Here is a 25,243-nt window from a genome sequence, read left to right as displayed (position 1 = left end):
TCCCATTTTGAATTTGCTGTTGGTAACATCATCAGTTGGTCCCACTGTATAGAATTTAAATACTGTCTCAGACCATCGTAGTCGCCTTTACGAAAGCAATAACCCTTCCCTTTACCTCTGATGGTAGTTACCTCTTTGAGTAAATCCCACTTCAGCACACTGTGATCACTGCCGCCTATTGGTTTCTTTATCTGCAGATTCTTAATGCATGAAGAATCACTACTAATCTACAGTATTAATCTATGTATCTCCATTCTAGCAGTTTTCTTACCCACCTAGCACTGCCTCGATAGCATCAGAAAATTCCCTTCTTATTTAAGTGTATCCTATGCCATCCCTGTAGAAGTAGTCTCTTCTTGAACAAGCACAGTCCCAGCTGAGATAAATTCTACCCAATGAGTCTTGTTCAGTCCCTACCCAATGAATCTATCCCGGCCGGAGTGGTTGACAAGGCTCTCATCTTCATCCTATCGTGTCTGGACAGGATTGCAGATACTTAAAATTTAACCCTTACTCGCGACTTTTTTCTTAGCATTGTCCTGTACTTGTTATTATTAATTATTAACTCAATTTATTGCAATATGATCCACCCCTGAACAGTGTTCAGCTGAGGGAGGCAGATCTCCTATTCTTAATATTATTGCCAACGTATACAACAATATCACCTTTAGTGCCCCTTAAAAGATAATATCTGCTCTACAACATCAATTTTCCCTCCTCCCCCTGGCAGACATACGCTACTCGTAATCCATCTATCCTTTTTTGCACAATATATTTCCCACTTCCGCTGACAATAGAGTCACCGACAATAACTACCTCCTATGGGACAGCCCATTCTACCTGGGGGGGGAAGGTTGCTGTTGTGTTGTCTGATGCCCAAGTGCAAGCTCTGGAGTTGAGGTGGGAAGCTGAGAGCTTAATGGGCTCTCCACATTAATTCCTTCAAGGACTTTTATCCTGTTCTTAAGCCCTCGAAAACATTCATCAAAACGCTGAGTTGATATCTTATATCCATACACTCTTTATATCGAACACACACATCCCCCATGGCTGTATCATGTCCCTTTCCAGATTTACACAAAAATCAAACAAGTAGTACAATTCGTTAAGTCGTGACTCGGAGGACAACCGTTCCTCCTTGGTCCCCCCCTCCCCGATCCACAGCACACTTGCTACTTTGAGCCCTTTGCTTTGCTGCTCTGGTCTGAGGCATGATTTCCGTTCAAATTCAATTTAACTGAGAATACTACACTAAACTCTACACTACTATGTACCAGTTATGCAGCAATAATATGTATTATTCTATCAAGTGTATATTATTAAATATACGCACTCAGTGATCACTGAATTATGACCGTGATCACTTAATACCGGTTGTTATAATTGGGCCATCTTTCAGACGGATAACAGCCACTATTCGCCTAGGCACTGACTTCACTAAAACGACTGAAGATGTCCTGAAGGATCCTGAAGGCAGCCATGCTGCCTGCAAGACTTTCCACAGTGTCGGAATAAATGACGGTTGCGTGTCCATATACCTCATTTCCTGTTCCAAAATATCCCACAAGTGTTCAATTGAATTGAGGCACTCAATCCTCGAATTACTCGTGCACTTTGCGGGGCCGATGACACGGTGCATTATCATTTGGAAGATCCTATTTCTGTATGGGAAAAAAATGCAACATAGCAGTGTGTACAGGGTCTCCTACTAACTGCCAGTAGACCTCACCAGTGAAACGTTGGTCCCTAAGCGCCTCTTGCCAGAAAAACGTGCCCCGTATTAAGTAAACACCGCCACCTGCGTGCATAGCGGGCACCATTCACAATGGGTCCGTGGACTCGTGTCACTTGGACCATACAGAAATGCGTCGGTCGGCGTATTGCACCAGGAATTTGGACATATCCGACTAATACACTCGTTTCCAGTCCTTCAGCTTGTTGACACCACAGCATTCATCGTTGACGATGAAGCGGCGAGGAGAGAGTGTTTCTTGGGTTGTCTGCTGTGGAACCCCCATACGTTTCAGTGTGCGGCGCACCGTCATTTGGGATATTGTTCTTGCATTTGTATTGCGATGTCAACTGTCGCACAGTGACCTGCCGTTGAGCCCATACAACGCGCTTCGCTCTTCTCTCACCACGAACATCCACCTTGCGCAATCCTTTACAGTTCAGTCGGCGGGAGGTTGTTTGACCCGTTCCACACCATTATTTGTACACCTTAACAATAGCGGGTCGTGAGCAACCGACAAGATGTGCCATTTCCGATATGGAAGCACCCGACGCACAAGATCACACAATCATGCTCTTTTGAAGCTCCCTGATATCTCCTTTACATCCCATCATACTCAAACTCAAACTATTATATTAGGGCCACCAGTAATTTCTTGCATATACCCATTTATGTATTGTGTCTGTAAATTGCACAGGTGATCTCGAACTTTAGTCGAATCGAACGCGTGTACTACTTTCCCGCGTTGGAGGCAGGTCAGAGATGGTATGATGTGTTGAGGATTGGAGAAGGGCGATCGCATGAACGTTACATAATAATTTTTTCATAAAAATAAAACGTACTTAATTGGATCATTTCTTTAATTCACATTGATCTCATAATTTGTCTAGATCGGGTGCAAGAAATATTGTTGGTGCGTTTAGATTAGATTACTTTTAAATCAGGGGTCCGGGTGTATTGCATCCACCTTAACCAACGAAGGATCGGTTTTGGGTAGGAAAACGCAAAGTTATTTTTAGAAAGTGTCAAGGGTGCGCTCAGAGAGTTAAAATCGCTTTATGTAATTTGCGAATAGCTGCCTAATCAATTTGAATAACTTTGTAAATACAAACAATATTGGAAAGATACGGATTATTCAGCTTTCTATATCTAAGAAAATATCGTTACTTTAATTTTCCGGCCCCGGGTGCCAAGCGATTGTGATCGAGCGTTTTCTCTGTGCTTAAAGTGCAATTGTCTAAAAGCGATTTATAGTTCTTTTAAGTTCCTATCCTTAAGGAATTTATTTATTTAATAACAGCTCCTGTTACAAAAGTACTTGTACACAGCAAGAAAGAAAAGCCATCTTTCTTTATTTTTCGTATTTTTATTATTAACACTTACTACTTTACGCTTGGTCACACCAGGCTGCTCCTGCCTCCCCGTGGCGAGGCTGTAAACCTTGGCAGAACAGTTAATCTGCCAAGGGCCATAAGGAGAAAATATGAATCACAATGTGTTTCCGCCTCTAGCGTCGACAAGTTCTCGGCCAGAGTTAGATATTGAACATGGCACATCGCAACCAAAGAGGTTGAAAACCAATTCCTCCGCGACAGATTTTCCTGCATTTCTTATAATGCACTCTCTTGCAGATCAACCTCTCAGTAAGCTGTCTCCGTTCTTTATCCAGAAACACCTGGAAAGTCTGGCAGGATCTCCTAAGACAGTCAAGAGACTGCAATCAGGGGACCTACTAGTGGAAACAACGAACCGCAAACATTCGGACAAACTGCTAAAACTTATAAACTGCTGGAAGTCCAGTAAAAGTTTACCCCCCTTGCAATCCTAAATACATCTAAGGGTGTTATATCCCTCTGGGATCTATTGAATGTCACGGAGAAGGAAATAACTCAAGAGCTTCAAGATCAAAATGTCATTGCTGCGAAAAAAAATTATGGTTAAAAGAGAAAATACACTTACACCTACAAGGAACATTATTCTAATCTTTAACATGCCAAATCTACCATCATCAATAAAAGTAGGCTATCTACTCAGCCGTATTAGACCCTACATTCCTTAAAACATCCATTGAGATGTTTTAAGTGCCAAAAGTATGGCCATTCTCAAATGGCACGCACAGGAAACCAAGTTTGCCTCAAATGTGGGCCCTCTGATCACACTCAAATTGATTGCCCAGCAAAAGAAATGACCTGTGACAACTGTAAAGGCAACCACCCTGCTTATTCAAGGACATGCGACAGATGGAAAACTGAAAAGAAAATTGGGAAATATAAGATTGAAAAATAAAGTAAGTTTTCAAGAAGCAAGGAAAGTAATTGCTCCCAGTATGACTAAACGTACATCCGTCAGTATTTCGCAAAAATATTAATCAGTGGTCACCCAAACTGATGTTATAATGCACTCCTCAAACACTTCTCTTCAAACACTTCAATCTGACTGGGCTAGGACTGCTCTCTCTCTCTCTCTCTCTCTCTCTCTCTCTCTCTCTCTCTCTCTCTCTCTCTCTCTCTCTCTCTCTCTCTCTCTCAGCAACCGTCCAATATCCCTAAGCAGTTGAACCAGCCAAACAATACTGCACTTACATTACCAGCTATATCTCCTTCTCCTCCCCTAGTGATTGCTTCTACATCGAATAATCGAAGCCCAAATTTAAAAAAGAATATCCAAGAAACATCTATGGATACAATTGACTCGACCAGACAGGAAGAACCGATCTTAGAAATATATATGGAAGAAAATATGGACACCGGTCGGCCATTCTTCTCAAAAAAAAAAAGACAAACCAAAGCTTGAACGCCACAAGCCAGTCGCATTAAAAGAGCAGTCAGATACAGCTTATTCTATTAAACACCAGTAATGAGTTATATTCTACAATGGAATTGTAGAGGATTTCGTAGCAACCTTAATGATATTCAAGTCATAACTGACCGCTACTCTCCAGTTGGTTTCTGTCTACAGGAAACCTATCTAACTCCTCAAATTTTTACCAACATAAAGAACTATGCCATCTATCGACAAGATCGAAATACTTCAACTACCGGTGTGACTATTTTGGTCAGCTCAAAGATCCCGACCAAGCAAATTGTTTTGCAAACTGAAATTGAAGTTGTTGTCGTACGTTTGATAATCCAGATTGCGTTAACACTAGTATCAGTCTATCTCCCCACGTCATGCCTTCTCTTACCAAGATCTTGAAAACCTGCTAATGCAGGTACCTTCCCCTGTCTGTTTCTTGGGGGATTTCAATGGCCATCACCCCTTATGGGGATCGACTAAATTAGATAGAGATGGCCAACTAACTGAAACCTTTCTGGATAAGCAAAACCTTACTGTTCTTAATGCTGGTGCACTCACTCACATACAATTACCAACTTCGCAAACTTCTGCAATCGATCTGTCAATATGCTCCTCGATTCTGTTTCCGATCATAGAACGGTCTGTTATGGACGATCCCATGGGCAGTGTCCATTTTCCGATTATTTGTTTTCTGCTCACTGCACACAACCACCATTAGCTCAACCCTACAGGGAATCAAAGTTCTCTCAAGTCGCGACTGGGTCAAGTTTCAGTCAGCTGTCACCCTGGATGAGCAATTTATACGAGCACAATCTATAGATGAAGCCACAGATTATATTACTTCACACCTACTATCTGCAGCTAAATGTTCAACTCCATTGTCGAATCCCCAGTCCCGACGGCACCTTAACTATTGATGGAATGAAGACTGCATAAAAGCAAAGAAGTTAAAAAATAAAGCGTGGAATTTATTTCGTAGATCCTCAACCACAGCTAATCGTATCAACTACAAGAAACTAAGGCAAAAACACGTCTCACTCAAAGGCAAGCCAAGAAGAATTCTTGGATTCGGTTTGCATCTACCATAAATATAAACACTAACTCCAGATTAATATGGAAGAAAATTAGGCAGATTTCCGGCAAATTTCCAACCACCCCTTCACCAATTCTTTCGTGGAATGGGCAAGAACTCTCTCTGCTCCTGAGGACATAGCAAAAACCTTTGTCCTAGTTTCAGCGACAAGCTTATTCTCCGAATTTCCAGAAAATAAAGACCAAGACTGAACTGCGAGCCATCAACTTTTGAACCTCAGTTTTCCTTCCGTATAACCAGCCTCTTCAATATTTTTAACTTCCGCACGCCATTAAAACAACACGCAACAGTGCCGCTGGGCCAGATGTTACAAAACCTTGATGACAAAAATTTACAAATATTGCTGGTTTACTATAATCGAATATTTCTGGAAAACATTTATCCCAGCTCTTGGCATCATGCCACAGTTCTTGCCTTTTTGAAACCTGGAAAAGATCCTGCCAGCTGTACAGTTACAGACCAATTTCCCTCTCCAGTTGCCTCGGTAAATTACTTGAAAAAATTATCCATAATCGATTTGTTTGGATCATTGAAACACAACACCTAATGAGTAACAATCAGCATGGCTTTCGTAAGAATACGCCCTCCTTAGATCTCATGATCTCTGAGTCTGCAATTCGCAATGCTTTTTAAAAAATGAACATCTTGTTATGGTTTCCATAGACATAGAGAAGGCATTTAACACTACCTAAAGTCATGGCATTCTCAGTAACCTCCATGCTCTTGGTCTACGAGGCAACCTGCCTATATTCATCAGGAACTTCCTCCAGAATCGTTCGTTCCAAGTTCGATACTACAACTCGTTTTCTATGACATTTTTACAGGAAGAAGGAATGCTACAAGCGTCTGTACTGAGTGCAACCCTTTTTGCCCTTAGAATTGATTCCATCACAAAAGAACTTAAAAATACTGTTGAGACCTATCTTTACGCAGATGATTTCTCCATTTCTTGCCATTCTCAGAATATGAGATTCATTGAACGGCAATTGTAGATATCCCTGAATAAAGTCAAAGGTGGGCAGGGCTCAATGGCCATCGTATATCACAGCAGAAAACTTTTGCAATCCACTTTTGTAATCGAAAAATGCACACAGATCCTGAACTTCAGATTTCAAACTTTACCATTCCAGTGACTAATAATATCAGATTCTTAGGATTAATCCTTGACAGGAAATTAAATTTCTTTGAGCACATTAAATCTGTGCGTACTTCCTGCCTCAAAAAGCTGAACACACTAAGAGTTCTATCTGCTCTCTCTTGGGGAGCAGACCGCGAAATCTTTACTGCTTTTATAAAGAGCGTTGATCAAATCCCGATTGGGTTATAGTACTCCACTGTATGATTCTGCTCGAAAGAGTACACTACGCTGGCTGGATCCTATACAGCATAGTGCATTGCGGATTGCACTTGGTGTTTTCAGGACATCTCCTTCCCATTGTTTATATATTGAAGCTCATGAGTCCCCTCTTTACCTCCGCAGAAAAACATTACTACTTAAGTTCGCAGCTAAAACACAAAGTTGCTTTCCGCATCATATTGAGCCATACCTCTTTAATCCTCCACTGCAAAATCTCCATAGAACTAAATCCAGTAAAACAAAACCAGCAGACTTACACCTTAACACAGAGTGTAATGTTCATATTTTTAACAGGCTACAAGTAATTATTATTATTATTATTATTATTATTATTATTATTATTATTATTATTATTATCATTAGCCATATGGTGCAAGGAAGCCCGAGGCTTTTGCAGCACCAGCCAGAAATAAAAAAAAAAAAAATTCTAATTTACCCTAAGAGAGAGAGAGAGAGAGAGAGAGAGAGAAGTAGAAGGAAATCACCACGGAAGAGAAGAATGATGATATCCAGCTCAGGACCCTGGGTGTGCCAAGCCCATGCTCACCAGATGTGAGCCCCTGGAGTTAAATGGAATACTCTCATCCACCTTGGACACCCCCTCCTCAATTAACTTGCGATATTTATCTTCATAAGTGGGGAAAGAATCACCCATCGACACTCAACGTGAAACAACTCCAATCAAGTCATATTCAGAAATATGCTAATTTTTTGCCAATCAACGAAATTTTTTGTTATACTGATGGCTCCAAATCGCATTCAGCCGTTGGAGCAGCAGCAGTATTTCTCTGTACAATCATTTCTGCTGCCCTTCCACCTAAGTATAGCAGCTTCTCTGAAGAACTTCATGCAATAAAATTAACTTTAGAAAACCCCAATCTCTACCCGTGTTGAAAATACGTAGTATACACTGACTCTCTGAGCTCAATAACAACAATACAAAACTTTTCCTACAAGGTTCATCCTATGTTGAACCAAATCAGAAGCCTCTTATTACAAATTGAGGAACGCCATCAATCAGTGAACTTTTGTTGGATCCTAGCGCATTCTGGGATAAAGGAGTATGAACTTGCTGAAAAAACCGCCAAAAATCAACTTATGATTTAACCTTCACTCCTGTTCCAATTTCTGATTATAATTTTGTCATACAAACAACATGTCTTGCACAGTGGAAAGAGCTATGGCACACCCAAACCAATAATAAACTTTATCAGTTCAAACAGGATCCACAGCTTTGCTGGTCTAGCACCAAAACAGTGCGAAGATAAGAAGTGGTGCTTGCACTGACACGAATAGGGCATACATACCTGACTCGCCTTCTTCTACTTACAGGAGAGGATCCTCCTCAATGTCCACACTGTTCAGCACATTTAACAGTCAAACACATCCTCATTGACTGTCCTCACCAGGACAGAACATTCGTCCTCCTTTCCCTAACAAATCTTTGAGAACCGAAGACATTAAAACATATTGGTGACGATGCAAACATTAATGAAATTTTCTCTTTTCTGAAAAAAAATTGGAATCTATCATAAATTCTAAAAGATCTCCCTAATAAAAAATGAAGTGATTACATCTGCTTTTTATCATTTTCCCATGAATAGGCGCACTATAGCCCAAGAAGTTCGAGCGCCATTAAACCCTCATAACACACACACACACACTCAATTTAATTTTCCCACCAAATGCAATGGTTATCATTGCGTCATCTTTTTGATTACATTTGTTATACTTTCATTTCCGACGTGCCTATAAAAATCACGCTTCCTTAACCAAGTGTTTCCTCTTCCTGTTCATAAACAGAAATATTTAGGAAATATGTATATAGTGCGCCATGAGAAATGGTGCTACAGCGCGTCTGTTGTGAGCTTGTTTGCAGTGAAGGTGTCATTCAACTCCGAAAGTATCGAAGTAGGTAACCTCCTAGGTTATACGGTCGATGGACTCTTTAGGAAATTACGGTTACTTCATTATAGCGCTGTCATTATGACTGATTCTATATTCTCAATGCCTCTGAAGTCTTGTTCTAAATTTATCTCTTTTCTAGATTTGAAACGTCATCGTACTTTTGCTTCCAGATAAAGTCTTTTGCCACTACTAATAAGCAATTTTTTTTAAAAATATAGTTCCTTTATAAGTCCTCTTCAGTGTTAACCATTCATTAGTATAATACAGTACCGTTTATAGCAGAGGCTGGCAACCTTTCAGAAGTGATGCACCGGATTTTCTCTTGTATTGGGGTTTCTGGTGAAATTTTCAAATCAGTGTGTATAAGGATGAAAGGGAAAAACCTACTGTTATTGCGCAACGATGGGCACACACTGGATGAAATTGTTACATTAGTACCTTGGGAAATATTGCACCAGTGTATTAGTCTGTAGAAGTGTGTGTTCATGGGTCGATTTGAATGCTGTGCAGGCTGAAAACTCTGGACTAACTCACGGGGAGTACTCTATTTCCTCTCTGAGATCGCTTACTGCAGCCTCGACTGAAGAAGGAACTCCTCTAATCTCTTTGGGAATTCGAACTCTTGTAACGAGTGAAGCGGCAAACCGCTGTACTATCACTGAAGACCAAAAAGGGTGATCATTTTGAAATGATATTGGAATAGGGTTACCATATTTTCTCCTTCAAATCCGGGGACCAAATAGCTACATTATAGAGCATATGGAAAACAAATGTACACCGTTCTGTACATTTTTGCGTTGACCATTTCAGCGTGGTCTGTGCTTGCTAAAAGGAGAGACTGCTACTACAGGGATGGGATACACTTACATAGAATGGGTGCAAGAATATTTTCTGATGCTATCATGGCAGTGTTAGGTGGGTCGGAAAACTGCTAGACTGGGGGAAGTCACAGACTTAAAGATTAAGGGTAGCCGCAGGCAGAGGCGAAAGTGACACTGCTTCTATTGTTATGAGCAGCAGCAGCCTAGAGAGTAAGTTGCTGGGGACTACTGCTGGGAGTCATCATGGAACAAGTAAATACATGGGCTGTGTTAGAGTAACTAAGAGTAAGAACAAATGCATGTACACTTGCATGTACAACAATGCTAGAAGTATAGCAAATAAAATTGATGAAATTGAAGTGCTGATATTGTTGGGATATCACAGACATGCTGTCACTTAGATAAAAGCAGTGAAGAATTGGAATTTGGGGAGTACAATGTATAAAGAAAGGACAGACAGGATAGGAAGGGAGGAGGGGTTATGCTGTTAGTTAAGAAACATAAAATCTAAGGAAGTGCATCCAATTGACATGGGTGGACAGTGCAATGTTGAGTCTGTTTGGTGTGACATAAACACTAAGAAAGGGAAAATGAGAGTAGGAGTGTGTCATAGACCTTATGAAAGTGATGAGTACAATGAACAATTATACAGAGAAATAGAGTGGGCCAGAAAATCAGAATGTCTTGTAATGGGGGATTTTAACTTTCCAAATATTGACTGGAACTTGTGGGTTGATCACTTGCACACTAGCAAGACTTTTGTCGATTTATTGGAGGATTGTTTTCTGCTACAACATGTTGGAGGGACAACTAGAGGAAGTAGTACCCTTGATCTGATTATCAGCAGTGATTATTCATGCATTAGGAATTTGCAGGTAAAGGAACCACTGGTGACAGTGATCACAGTGTACTGTTGTGGAATTTAGCATTAGCATTAACATTAGCAGAGGCATTTGATGCAAGAAAGCAAGCTTATGCAGCATCAGCCAAAAAAAAAAAAAAAAAAAAAAACCTACTTCCACTTCACCCCTCTGTTCGTTCGAAATACCTGTCCAGCTGAGCCTTAAACTTATTTAGGCTATCAACTTCCACGACAAGGGATGGAAGTCTGTTCCACCAACCAACCACCCGCTGGCTAAAAGCAAGTTTCCGCACGTCTATCCTACATCTGTCTTTCCTCAATTTGAATTTATGCCCTCTCAGGTGATTATTCTGAGCAAAAGGAAGAATCCCATCAGCATTGAGCATGCTCAAACCATTCAAGGCTTTATACACCTCAATCAGATCACCTCGCTGGTAGCCGACCGGGCTAGCCGAGTGGGTAAAGTACCTGCCCGGCAACCCAAAGGTCGCGGGTTCGATTCCCGCCTCGGGCTTGGATCAAAGTACTGCAAAAACCTTGGGAGGTGCAATATGGCCACAGAAGCCGATGCGCCAACAACTACCAAATCAAAAAAAAAAAAAAAAAACTCGCTGGTGCCTAGTCTCCAGACACTGTAATTTGCAAAACTTAAGCCTTTCTTCGTAAGAGCACCCCTTTGTTCCATTCACTAATCTTGTTGCCCTTCTCTGTATTCATTCCAGCAGCTCTACATCTTTCTTGAAATGAGGCCTCCAGTCCTGTATACAGTACTCTAGGTGTGGCCTGACCATTGCCTTATACAAGGGAATAATCACCTCCTTATCCCTGCTAGAAAAATTCCTGTATATCATTGACAAGACACCATGAGCTACTCTTGCAGCCCGTCTGCACTGCTCAGAGAACTTCATATCTGCCTGCACAACCACCCCCAAGTCCCTTTCATTCTCTACCACTGTTCACTTGTGTCAGTGTAGTACCACAGAGTTGATACGTTGCTCTGGGGTTGCTGTTTCCCATGTGTAGTACTTTACATTTGTCAATGCCACCTTCATTTGCCACCTCTCAGCCCATCTGCTCAACCTTTCCAGATCCTGTTGCAGCAGCATAGTAGTAGTAGTAGTAGTAGTAGTGGTGGTGGCATGTGATGCAAGAAAGCAAATGTATGAGCTTATGCAGCATCAGCCAACAAAAAAAAAAAAAAAAAAAAAAACAAAATCACACCATTCTCTCCAAGTGTCAGTAGTGTCCTTGACAACCCTGCCAACCTTCGTATCGTCTGCAAACTTGGACATTAAGCTTGATATACCATCATCAATATCATTTATAAATACAGAAAACAATAATGGACCCAACACTGAACCCTGAGGGACTCCACTAATAACATTAGTCCACGATGAGCAGTTTTCATTGATTACCACAAAGAAAAAAACAGTAAACAGTTCTTTACCTATGTAAACTCTAGAAGGAAGGGGATGAATCAGATTGGTCCACTTAACATAGGTGGTTCGACTATTGATGATCCTGCTCAAGTAGCTGATAAATTCAACGAGTATTTTGCATCTACATTCACACATGTGGAGTTATTCAAGGAAGGGAATGCCAGAAGTTTATTTAACTCTAACAGGAAGATAAGTGATTTTGTAATAACTGAGAGCAAAGTGGAGGAGAAATTGTTAAAGTTAAACATAAGAAAGGCACCTGGGGTGGATGGGATCTATCCAGTTATATTAAAGGAGGCGGCAAAGCAACTAGGCAAACCCTTAGCCATAATTATGAGAACATCCTTGGACTCAGGGAATGTGAAAATCCTGATTTGCACATTCCCTGAGTCCTGAGTCAAATTCTCTGAGGTCCTGATGGACTGGAAATGTGCAAATGCATCCCCAATTCACAAAGGTGGTTCAAAGGGTGACACAAATAATTACAGACGTGATAGTTTAACTTCTGTTCTGGGGAAAATAATGGAGTCACTGGTTAAAGACGTGATACAGGATCACCTAGACAAGACTGCAGTAATAGTACAGACACAGCGCGGGTTTGTTAAGGGGAAGTCTTGTCTGACCAATTTGATTGGATGCTACGATGTGGTCACTAAGGAACTGGATGCAAAAAATAATTTTGATATCATATACTTGGATTTCAGGAAAGCTTTTGATATTGTTCCACATGGAAGACTGCTGTACAAAGTGGAGCAGAATGGTATTAAGGGTAAATTGCTACAATGGATAAAGGGATAGTTGAGTGGGAGACGGCAGGAAGTGGTAATAAATGGACACTGCTCTACGTTGACTAATGTTATTATCGGAGTTCCCCCAGGATTCGGTGCTGGGCCTATTGTTGTTTCGTGTATTTATTCAATGATATCGATGAAGGTATATCAGGTTTAATGTCCAAGTTTGCAGATGATACAAAGGTTGGCATGGTTATTAATGATAGTAAATACTGTATGCTCCTGCAACAGGATCTAGAAAAGTTAGGCAGATGGGATGAGAAGTGGCAACTGAAGTTTAACATTGACAAATAGAAAGTACTCCATATGGGTAGCAGTAACCCAAGAGAAACGTACCAACTGTGTGGTACTACACTCAGGGAGATGGAGAATGAAAAAGACCTGGGGGTAATTGTGCAGTCAGATATGAAGTTCTCTGAGCAGTGCAGACGGGCTGCCATAGCACTCATGGAGTTTTGTCAATGATATATAGGAATTTTGCTGGCAGAGACAAGGAGGTGATTATCCCTTTGTATAAGGCAATGATCAGGCCACACCTTCAGTATTGTATACAGGTCTGGAGGCTTTATTTTAGGAAGGACGTAGAGTTGCTAGAACGGGTACAGAGAAGGGCAACAAGATTGGTGACAGGAACAAAGGGGTACGCTTACGAAGATTGGTGACAGGAACTTGCAGAACTTGAGTTCTGCAAGTTGCAGCATCTGGAGACTAGGCACCTGCGGATTATCTGATCGAGGTGTATAAAGCCGTGAATGGTTTGAGCAGGCTCAATGCTGACAGGATACCTCCGCTTGCTCAGATTAAGAACCTGATGCGGTTCAAATAGATTAAAATTGAGAAAAGACATTTGTAGAATAGATGTGCGGAAGTTTGCGTTTAGTCAGCGAGTACTTGATTGCTGGAACAGGCTTCCATCTGTTGTTGTGGAAGTTGATAGCTTAAATAAGTTTAAGGCTGAACTAGACAAATATTTGGATGGAGTGATCGGATGGGTGAAATGGGAAGGTTTTTTTTTTTTTTTCTCTTGACTGATGATGTATAAGCTTTCTTTCTTGCAGCATATGCCTCAACTAATGCTAATGCTAATAATCCCTTCCCCAATTTTCGCCTAGTGCACCCTACCACCGCAAATCTTTTACTTTGCTTTCAGTTCTCCCTCCTGTGGATGATGAACTTCTTTCACAGGGGTTTCTCTCTATTCCTTTAACTTCCTACCTCTTGGTGGACAGTCTTCGTATTATCCACTCTAACCTTCTTGCTATGCTCTCTTCCTTTCCACCGTCAACCGCTTTCACGTTTTCTCCTTCTAGAATTTTTTTTTTTTTTTACTACCGGGACCTTCCCTGGCAAACTCAGATGAAAGCCAGGGTTCCCCCCGCCAGAGTTTTTTATCTACTGTAGCTGGTAGGCTGTCTCCCCGAGGCGGTGGACGGAACGCGGGGTTCCACTAGGGGCCCTGGCGGCTAAATGCCGTAGGAACAACAGACAAACATAACATAACACTACAATACACTATTAGGTCTGACGTAGCCCAGTGGTCAGGAGTGAGAGTGCATAGCACGCGTTCCTTGAGTGGACCAGCGTTCAAGCCCATGACTACTAAATACGATAAATATTTGTATTGACGATTTATTGTAAACTCTACTGACTTGGTTGTCGTGCCGGAGTATAAACAGACTATTTATTTTATTATTATTATTTTTTTATTATTATTATGTGTGTCAAGCTCATACTCACCAGATGTGAGCCGCTGAAAACTAGTGCAAATACTTACCCTATCTATGACATTTACAGAGTTTTTACTGCGTCACAAAGCACACTTTGCAGTATGTAGGGGGAACCCTCGGTGGCGCTAGACAAGAAAAACTATACACTATACTCGTAAACAAATGAACATGCCTGTCTTGTCTTTGTGACAACTGTCAATGGCAGTGTCTTGTTGGGGATCAAGGTTGCCAACCTTCTGTCAAAAAAAAAAAAAAAAAAAATTAAACACAGAATATCGTACATGTACATCAAAATATTCAGGCATTCTTAACACAGCAAGTGGTCAAACGCGAGGGTACATTACCGCACGCATTTGAGCTGACCAGAAAATTTGTATTATGTTTACTATAATTCAAAATGATAAACTTGTGCTGTGGTAGAGTTGTTTAATCGTGCACACAAGTTCTTATAGTTAGTGGCGTAACTAGAGGCAGGTGCCCTGGGCGCCAAATTTGGAGGACGCCTTTTTATGGTTAAAAAATGCAAAAATTTCAAAAGAACAGTTTTCAAGGGGCGCTATTTTTTTTATTTGCCCTTAGCGCCATCAACCCTAGTTACGCCACTGCTTTTAAAACACTGCAGCTATTATCATCCCACTGCAGGAAGGAAGCCTCCTCAACAATTCGTGCTGAGGGAAATGGACCATAATCTGCCACGCTGGTCTAGTGGGCGCCTCCGTAGCCAGGTGGGAAGGAGCAGCAGTGCGTAGCACACGCTTCTTGATTAGATCGGGGTTCGAGCCCCCCACCACCAAATTCGGAGGATGCGGAAAGGTCAGGTCAGGGAATGACCACCGCATATCCCGGAGCAATATGGCCTTAGTTGCTAATGCTCCTAAAAACCAAATAACTAACTAACTAACTAGCTGGTCCAGTGCGGGTTGGCAGATCGACCGTATTTAGCAGTCAGGGGTTTGAACCCCGGTCTACTCAAAGAGCGTGCTACTGCATTCCCGCTCCTGACCACTCGGCTACAGAGGCCTTATAGTGTTACCAAACGCACAGTTTTTTCGGCCGAATAGTGTGGTTTTCAACAACTACTCTGTTCGGGAAAAAATTTAACTCAAAATCGGACAAACGGATAGCTGGTTTTTTTTTTTTTTTTTTTCCTTTTTTGTTGCTGGATTTTTTAACAAAATTTTAAAATGCACTTTTTTTGAGGTCCCTCTTTTACTCGGCGAGGAGCCAAGCTGACCTTTGATTTGATATCTACGTGACGAATATGCTGTCACAATGTTATAATTTGCTTATACACGCTAGACCAGTGGTTTTCGACCTTTTTCTTTTTTTTTTTTTTTTAATAAGGGCACTCCTAAGTAATTTATTTTATTTTGTGGCACCCCTACTCAATTTTCTGCCTGTTAGATCCGATTCTATGTGTGTGTAATATTAAAAAAATTTATATGATAGTTATTACAATAATAAAACTATAAACAAAATTACGACTCGTAGTACAAATTATATATAATATATAATAATTTTATTCTTTATATATAGGTACTAAATAAACATCAATTATAGATAAAAAAAATTAAAAAGGTACCGTACACCTTTTTATAATGAAATAAATACTTATTTTTTTTAAGTTTAAGTAACTTAAACCCAAATTACATGGCACCCCTGGAATGTTGCGGCCATCTAAGGTGCCGCGGCACCCCAGTTGAAAACCACTGCGGTAGACTGATCACTAGCCGTCTGTCAACTATGCTGTTGTTACTGTTTGCCCCTATAAAGCGTCTTTGGCTTTATAGGGGCAGACGCTGAATGTAATTTAAAAAAAAAAAAAACACGAATAATTGAATTTAGAATTTATTTTTAAAAATATGGCAGTTGTCATTATCTAAATCATTATTATAAAAGTACCATCTCACGATAATTATTTTTTATAATTTAATAAATTTATAATTAATTAACACTATAGAAATTAATTATTTATATGAAATCAAAGGGTGCATTTCTGATACTTTGCCATAGGTTTCAAAATTTTTAGTTACGTTTCTGCTCACTAGAGACGCTGATAAACCCTGAATGTGAGCATTAAAAATTGAATATACAGTTAGAGCACGGAAGTTTGGCAAAAAATAAATAAATAAAATAGGATTTTCTCTTATTTGTATAATATTTAGCATTGATATTATTGTTTTTAAATACTTGAAAATGAGCTTCCTTGGCGTGAAACAACCCAACCCACTTTACAATATGACCACTTACTGGAGAGGCTTTCATCCTGCAGTGGATTGAAAATGGCTGATGATGATGAATGGATTGCCAAGTGTCGGGCATTTCAATGAAACAAAGGTTTCATTGAAATGTACATTGAACAAAGGTTAATATTCATCATGTAGATATCCAGTATTTCGTAATTAAGTTTTATTATCATTTCATATGTTTGTTATTTTAATTTTTAAAATTATACTCAACTTTTCTATAGTTGTTCTTTCAAGTTTATTTTGCAACCATTGCTGCTGTTTAGGTAGGACTATGTTCTTTAAGGCAGTACACAGGAGGTAGCCACAATCTTATCAACCAATCTTGATTGAATATCCAAGACTGGTCTGAGGTGGGCCCCCAAATTCCATTTTGCTTTGGGCCCCATGAAGGTATAAGGCGCCACTGCCTCTGTCAGTGAGAACTCGCCCCTCCAAAAAAAAAAAAAACTTTCCTTGTGTGTTTAGTATTTTTATTGAAACCATTACAGCATGCTTATCTAGTTTGAATTAATTGAGGAAATGCGTGAAACTGGAAGTTTCGTACGAGTTGCAAGTCTCATATAAACGAAAGCGAAACTGCGGATATGTGAACCTGATAGCTCTCCGGATTTCCTGGGGTGGCAACCTGGTAACCTCACTAGTAATTGAAACTGATATTGCTTTAAATTTTGAAAACATCTACTGTATTTGAAGTGTACTAACACGAAGCCGGAAGTTGCAGATATGTGGAACCGATAGCTGTCCGTTTTTATGAGGAAGTAACCTGGTAACATTAAACGGGACACATATTTTTATGTAATGGCTCTCGGCAGCCATTATTTGAATATAGAGCGACAGAGTTTTTAACTGATGTTTAATCAGTAAACATTATTTTATTATCATTGTTTCAGTAAATACCTGAAACCAAATGTGACAAAGTATAAGAGATTAGTGACACTTGTATCATCAACATTCCGCGCAAATGAAACATAAATTGCGTGAAATAGTGGTAAATGTGCGGAAACTGGTGTTATTCTTGTGAGCATCTCTAGAACATTTTATGACCTATTTCCGTTATATTCTATAAAATGGAACTATTCTCGAAAACTTTAACTTAGATAAGCGCAACAGTTGGAGAATCGCAAAGCATATTAAATTTGCAGTTCAGTTAGCAAAATATATATAAAAAAGATTAATCATGAATAAATATATATTGCTATGCTTACAATCTGAAGTGTACTTGGGGGAAATCTTCCTAGCTTAACTCCCCCAAAAGAGACACGATAAAAGCGAAAAAATAAAACTGGTAATTTTCTCTACGTGAGGCAGCTACTCTGAATCCACAGCACCCTAAAGAAAAACCTCGGGTGCTCGCTGCCTACAATAATAATATTAATTGAAATTATGCAAACGATAATTGGTAGTCTGCTTTTATGCAGTGATAATGAAAGAATAATTTCTCTGCATTTATTAATTATGATGTATTTGCATATACATCAATTTACAAAATACAAAATGCACACTCTGATAAAAAATTAAATTAATAACAAATACTCTATGATTGGTATCCTCTTAATATTGCGTATCAATTTTTCCTCTTCGCTTACAATTATATTTCGACGGTTAACAAAATAGTTTTCTTGGTGACATTGATATTTGTAATCAAACAGCGGCGCCATCTATTGGCAAATTATTTTTACAATTATCTCAGATGGGTACATAGCCTTTACAAGCTAAACAGTACATAATTATTTCCGTGGTTCCGTTCACTAACTGAGGGATGCTTCGCCCACTAAATTTTGGAATATACCGTATAATTCAGTGATTTTTATGGTATATTCCTTCGAAAATCTTGTGTATACTAGAATTTTTGAACTTCACGGGAAAAAAATAAATAAAATATAGTTGCTTTATAGCTTATAAGGGAATATAGTTAAATAAAATATAGTTACTTTATAGCTTATTTTAATGCATGTCATTAAAATATTTTCTGCAATAATAACTTCATTATTAGAACGAGTATTCAGATCAGTAAGCTATTACTGATCTGAATACTCGTTCACCGCCAAGTCAAGTATAAAGCCTAATGTAAACCTATTCTTGTTCCAATATGAAGAAATAAATCACACTTTTGAAATAAATGTTCTCGGGGTCCGGTAGCCATATTAGCAAGATGCTAGGCTGTGCTGAGTGTAGCGGAGTAGCTGGGTTCGAGCCCAGCTGACGGTAGTTAAGAATTATTCGCGGATTTTCAGCTCAGTACCTAGAGTTAGTCGGTCTCAGGCCGGGCCGTGAGGTTTTCGCCGGGAACTCCGGTTTCCCCTCACAGACCCAAAACCGACCTTAGAACATACCGAAGGGGCGCAAACATCTACACATTTTCTCTTCAAAATTCAACACACGGGGTTTTTTCCCCGTGGGTTGAATATTGAAGGGGGAATGGGGGATATATCGGGTGGTACCCCCACCTGATGCTCTTTGTACATCGAGTGGGGATACTACCTCGTGTCTATTTAGTACTGCTAAGAAGTCTTCTTATTTCTTGATATTTCACATAAGAACCAACAGGGGGCGCAAAAGCACTTGACTGTGTTTGTTACTTTGTGGTTAGCAGTGCTGGTGTAAAGAAGTCCATTTCAGGTAGTTTTTATTTCATTTGATCAGAATAGTAAATTTTCAATGCCATGATATTCTAAAAGACTTGCTTAAGTGATTTGAACAGAGCAGAAGTTTTGTGACTGCAAACTTCATTTAGAGTGAACTGAGTACATTTTTGCCATTAATTTAGTAGTAAAAAACTAGAAGTTGAAGCTGCCTTTTTTTCGTGAATGATTTGTTATTCACTTTTTACTCTTCCTCCTAGTAATAGATACTCTAAGTCAAGTTTAGTTGTACGTTATTTTCACTCTTTTCTGTTTAAAAAGTTGATAAAGTAGTGACTGTAGGGCAGGTAATGAACAAACGGTAAAAAAACACATCTCTGTATTAGTTCCGAAAAATGCTTTTTTTGCCATTAGTTGAAAATGATAACTTTTTATTTTTACTTGAATTGGAAATTATTGTTCAAGATGTTATTTCTGCCGCTACCTTCCATTTCAATTTGATGCTTATCTGGATCAGATATTTTCGAATTGTTAATTCGACTGATGACCTCGTCCAAAATTCCTTTCTTTTATTTTTAACGTGATTGTCACAGTTAGGAACAAGACTAATACTCACTAATACTCGGTAGTATTTTCGACACAGTACGTTAGATTCTGCACAATTTCATTCTTACGGTTGAAATATTCTAGTTCTTCCCTTTTCAGATTCCTTGTTTTCGTTCACGTAGCGGCTAACCAGATAGCCATTATTGAAATCAAGGGTAGTGTGCTGAGTTCATCGTGTGGTGAGGGTTTTTTTTTTTTTTTTAACTCAGTGGATCTGTGTACAAAAGCTATCTTGGCTGTTATTTTTCAAAAATGGGGTGCACAGAATGAGTGGTGGGGAATTAATACTCGTGCAGGGGCCCTTCCCTTAAAAATTAAATCAGAACACAGTTTTTGTGGCCATTTCTTGTTGGAATATATAACTGAATGATGAAATATTTGTCTTTTGATATACCTGGGGCTGATCTAAATTTAAAGTAAGGGATAACGGCTTCTAAGATAGAGCAATGGCGAATTTGTTCAGTGGCGGTGGTGACTTGCTTTGTTATTAGGTATTAGAAAAAATGCTATTTGTTTTCCGTGTAAAATTTATGCTATCCTTTTATCCTTTCAAATCGATAACATGCAAAATCGGCACGTTATCGATTATAATCGAGAGGAAAAAAAATTTATTCTTGTTCTGCAAAGGATTTCAGCTGTGATTACTCAATATGGCTTTCGAGGAAGTGCTGATAAGCTATTCACAAATTAGAATCGCAGTTTCTTAGGGCAATCAAATTTCCAGTTACGAAAGAGCATAATAAAAATGAAAATTCTTACTGTGTTTGAAACAACCAACCCTGCCAGACAGTTTTTTTTTAAAACGCAATTGTTAACGATGGGCCGTGCAATTTGATTAATGTAGGTGACAGTTGATTGAACATTTCTTGTGTTGTCTCTACACCCTCTTACCTGGACTGGTCACTTTAATGACCATTGATATTATACAGAAATGTGGATGTAAAAATATATTGTCGTCGATAAATTTTTGACCATATTGCTCTAAACTTCATTTGCAGAGGTTGAGCAATTGTCATCAAGATATACTGACATGCTAATTTTCAGCTAGTTCCATTACTCTTTTAGGGTGACGCTGGTGTGTGTAGAAATGCTTAAAATCCCAAAGCAGTAATATAATATGACAATGAAAATACATTTTACAATTAGAGTAAAACCCAGATATAATAAAATAAAGTGTTTTTTTATTTTTAAAGTCAGCATTGTGGGAAACTGTAAAGTATTGAAATAAAACTTTTTTTCTTCTGATTTTCAGATCAGTGTGGTCAAAATGGGATGGCGTAACAGCCAGTATGAGAGGAAAAGAAGTGGGAAAAGTTGGGAGCAGTTTTAAACCAAAATGTTGGTTTAAAATATTGGCCCACCCATAAATTTTGTTTTGGTGGTTGTATTTTCTCATTGATAGCTTTACAAGTGTCAGGATATGACAGTACAACTAACTCTCAAAATGTTCTGGGGGGGGGGGGAAGGTTTGGCCTTCTACGTGGGTAAGCCTATGCTTGACCTACACCGAGGCAAATAATTGGACACTTCCACATAATACTTTCACGTATAAACCAAAGCCCACCTCGTGAAACTGAGTAGCAGCATACTGAAAATGGTTTGATGACAACCCATTTATCATGGTATACAGAGGAGGTTCTAGAATTTTCTAAAGGCGGGGACTAAAGCAGCATACCTGGGAATCATTAAGCCTTAGCTGGGACCAGAGGTGGATTTTGGTGTTTGTAGGCCCTAGGCACTTTTATTCCGAAATGTGCTAAAAAAAAGGGTAAAATGTGTCTTCTATTTTAACACTTTGACTGCGAATCCGTCCAAGTTTCATTTCAACTATAATAAACGATAAATCACCTCAATAGATGGAGCAACCATCCCTTCAATTCTTCTAGTTTCGAGAACAGTCGCTAGATTGCGTATTAAATTGAACTGAAACTCCTAGAGTCGACTGCAAAGAAATATCACGCGTAGGAATGGTTTTCGAAAACTTTTTTTTTTAATTTTTCCCTTCATTAGTAGGCCCTAGGACTCTACCTAGGAAGCCTAATGGAAAATCCGGCCCTGCTTGCGACCATCCCTGATCGTATGCTTTTCCGACACAAACATTACCTGCACTGTTCTAAGTAATAGTTTCTAATACCATTCATGTTTGTGATTTCCATTAAAAAAATACAGCAAATAAGAGTAGTGTATTATTATTTTTTTAATGTCAAATCGTAAGTAGTTCTGAGTAATAATAAAAAAGACATTTTATAGTGCCAATTTAACGGAAATCAGCCCTTCAACATTAACAAGTTTGATTACTCAGGCGGATTAATCACCATCCCCCCCAATCCTTATTCGATTCTTTTCAGTAGTATTAGTAGCGGCAAGAAAGCAAGTTTATAAAGCATCAGCCAAAAAAAACTTCACAGATCCATACCCTCCAAGAATTTGTCTAGTTTTCCCTTGAATTTATTCAAACCACCCACTTTTCACTCGCTGGCTGAAGGTCAACCCTCGTGGTATAAATTCAAATTGAATTGAATTTATACCACGTATGTAGTCTTAGCAAGATGAACAATGCATGAACATTTAGCTTACTCACGGCCGTAAACACCACGATCAGATCTCACACAGGCGCCTAGTTTCCAGATACTGCAAGTTGCAGAACAGAAGTCTTTCTTCAGCATCCGTTCGTTCGCTCCACCAATCTGGTTGCCCTTCTCTGCATCCGTTCCAGCAGATCTACTTCCTTCCTAAAGTGAGTCCTACAGACCTGTATACAATACTCAAAATGCGGCCTAACCATGGCTTTATACAAAAAGATAATCACTTCCTTATCCTTGCTAGCAAAGTTTTTGTTTAACATCATTGACACAATCCCATGAGCTGCCTGACAGCCTGTCTGCATTGCTCAGAGAACTTCAATCTGGCTGCACAATTATCCCGAGATCTTTTTTATTTTTCACTACCTTGGGTGTAGTTCCACACAATTGGTATTAATCTGGGATTGCTGCTGCTGCCAATCAATACCTTGCATCTGTCAATGTTAAACTTCAATTGCCATTTCTCAGCCCATCTGCCTAATTTTTCTCGATCCTGTTGCAGTAGCATACTGTCATTAACTACAATACCAATCTTTGTATCATCTGCAAACGAAAATCTTCTCCCCTCCCCATTATAAGAGATCCTGATTTACTGGCCCATTTCGATTGGCGCATTATAGCCTTAGATGCCAGTGTGCCATAAAACAATAACTAGCCCACTTTATTTTTCTGTGTAGTTGTGTCTGTTTTAAGAAGTTTTGTTTTGTGTTGTATTTCTATTGTAACCCGAGAGCTAGTAATGCGTGCTTTCGCCTTTCTATGGACCAATGTAGTGATCATGCTTCATAGGTAATGCAGAAGCTTTCGGAATAATCTTTGGCAGCCATTCCACACACACCTTTGCCTTGCTAAAAATACAAAGAGTTTTTAACTTTATTTGGACGTTTCTGCATTGACTACGTTTCTCGTCATGGCAGGGCCGCTGCGACCCCATGTGCCGCCAGTAAACGAAATCCAATTTGCCGCCCCAAAATATTTCGATTAAAAAATAAAATAAGACGTAAATAATTACTATTAATTTATTGAAAAAGAAAAGAATTACAACATACAGTATCTCACATATAATATAATGAAACAACAAACAAAAATAACAAAATCATTCTGAAATTCTGGAAATAAACTTAATTCTAAATCACAGTAATCTTATTCTATCGGAATAATAAAATAAAAGAAAAATTATACAAATCTGTTTCCTTGCTTTAAAAGATGCGAATTTATTAATTATTTCATTTATGTTTATTTGTTCCAAATGATCACGTTCCATTCAAATTATTGCCAAATTAGAGAGTCGTTGACACATTGCCTATCGTAAATAATTTTTCATTAATTTTAATTTTTAAAAACTCCGTTCACCTGATCCAACTGAAAGTGGAAAAATTGTCTAAAATCAGAAAAATCGGCATTAGCATTAGTAGTGGCATATGATGCAAGAAAGCAAACTTATAAAGCATCAGCCAAAATAAGAAAAAAAAAAAAAAAAAAACGATTTCCCATTCACCTCCCCAACCCCTCCAAAAGTTTGTCCAGTTCTTGCTTGAATTTATTTAAGCTATCAACTTCCACAACAACAGATAGAAGTATGTTCCACCTTCAACCACTCGCTGGCTAAATGCAAATTTCAGAACATTTCTTCTACAACTGTCTTTCCTCAATTTGAATTTATGCTCTCCAAGTGCGTAATCTGAGCAAGAATCCCATCAACATTGAGCCTGTTCAACCCATTCAAGACCTTATATGCCTCAATCAGAACACCTCACAGGCGCCTAGTCTCCAGAAGCTGCAATTTGCAGAACTTAAGTCTTTCTTGGTTAAGAGCACCCATTTGTTCCCCTCATTTCATAAATTTTTAATGCAACTGCTACATTTGAAAAAGTATCTGTAAAATTGTTTTTGAAAATATATTGTAACACTTCAAATGGAGTAACCATTGTCTTTAATATAAATTTGAGGTACTCTAAGTTCTTCAAATAATGCTGAACCATCAATATCAGATTCGTTATGATCAATGTCACTTAATGGATTATGTAAATCTTTGCAAAGATTTAAGAAATCATTATATTACCATTTTTTTAAATTCAGAAATATAAAATATTTTTGCATATTCTGTTATGTTTCTAAACCTTTCAGTTAACGAGAAAATTATTGTGTCCATAATTTGAAAGAAAAAAATTAATTTTGAAATTTTGTTGCGGATCCTGAATAGCTTCCTCTCTACGTTCATAATCAAAATGACGTCTTTTCAATCTTTTCCCTACAGTGCTTACTTCTGTAAACGAAGTGGCATAGTTTTATTTTAGCCAGCGAGTTATAAATTACTGGAATAAGTTGCCTTCATGGGTGGTAGAGGCCGACAGTTTGGGGAAATTCAAAGGTCATCTGGATAGTACTTTCGGGTAAGGGAAGCGCATAGGATGATAGGTTTAATTTCCTTTTTATTTATTTTTTATTTTATTTTTTTTTATTTATTAATTATTATTATTTAGTTATTTTTTTTTTTGTTTTTATCATTGTTTTGTTCGGATTTTTTTTTTTTTTTTGGGTGGTGCAGCATAAGCCATAGGCTTTCTTGCACCATGCGGCCATTACTAATTCCATTGATAGTAGCCATATTATTAGCCGAATCGAGAATTTTTTGGAATGCTTCCTCCGTTCTATTTTCCTGAAAATATTCCGTGATTACCCTTTTGCAGGCGTGTAA

The 25,243-nt window shown here is 38.8% G+C and overlaps 1 protein-coding gene across 1 annotated transcript in view; it reads left to right on the top strand.

Moving 5' to 3' along the window:
- Positions 1–25,243, top strand: part of LOC150090891 (lysosome membrane protein 2-like) — a 101,189-nt gene that overhangs the window by 23,874 nt on the left and 52,072 nt on the right. Inside the window, exon 2 of the mRNA XM_090376335.1 lies at positions 21,216–21,276. Within this exon, the coding sequence (XP_090232461.1) occupies positions 21,216–21,276 (61 nt within the window). The remainder of the gene's footprint in view (positions 1–21,215; positions 21,277–25,243) is intronic.

This window comes from Mastigoproctus giganteus, chromosome 1 (assembly GCF_048544385.1).
Source record: "Mastigoproctus giganteus isolate SK-2022 chromosome 1, ASM4854438v1, whole genome shotgun sequence".
NCBI classification, from domain to species: Eukaryota; Metazoa; Arthropoda; class Arachnida; order Uropygi; family Thelyphonidae; genus Mastigoproctus; species Mastigoproctus giganteus.
Note: the sequence above shows the minus strand (reverse complement) of the source record. Positions and strands in the feature narration are given on the sequence as shown.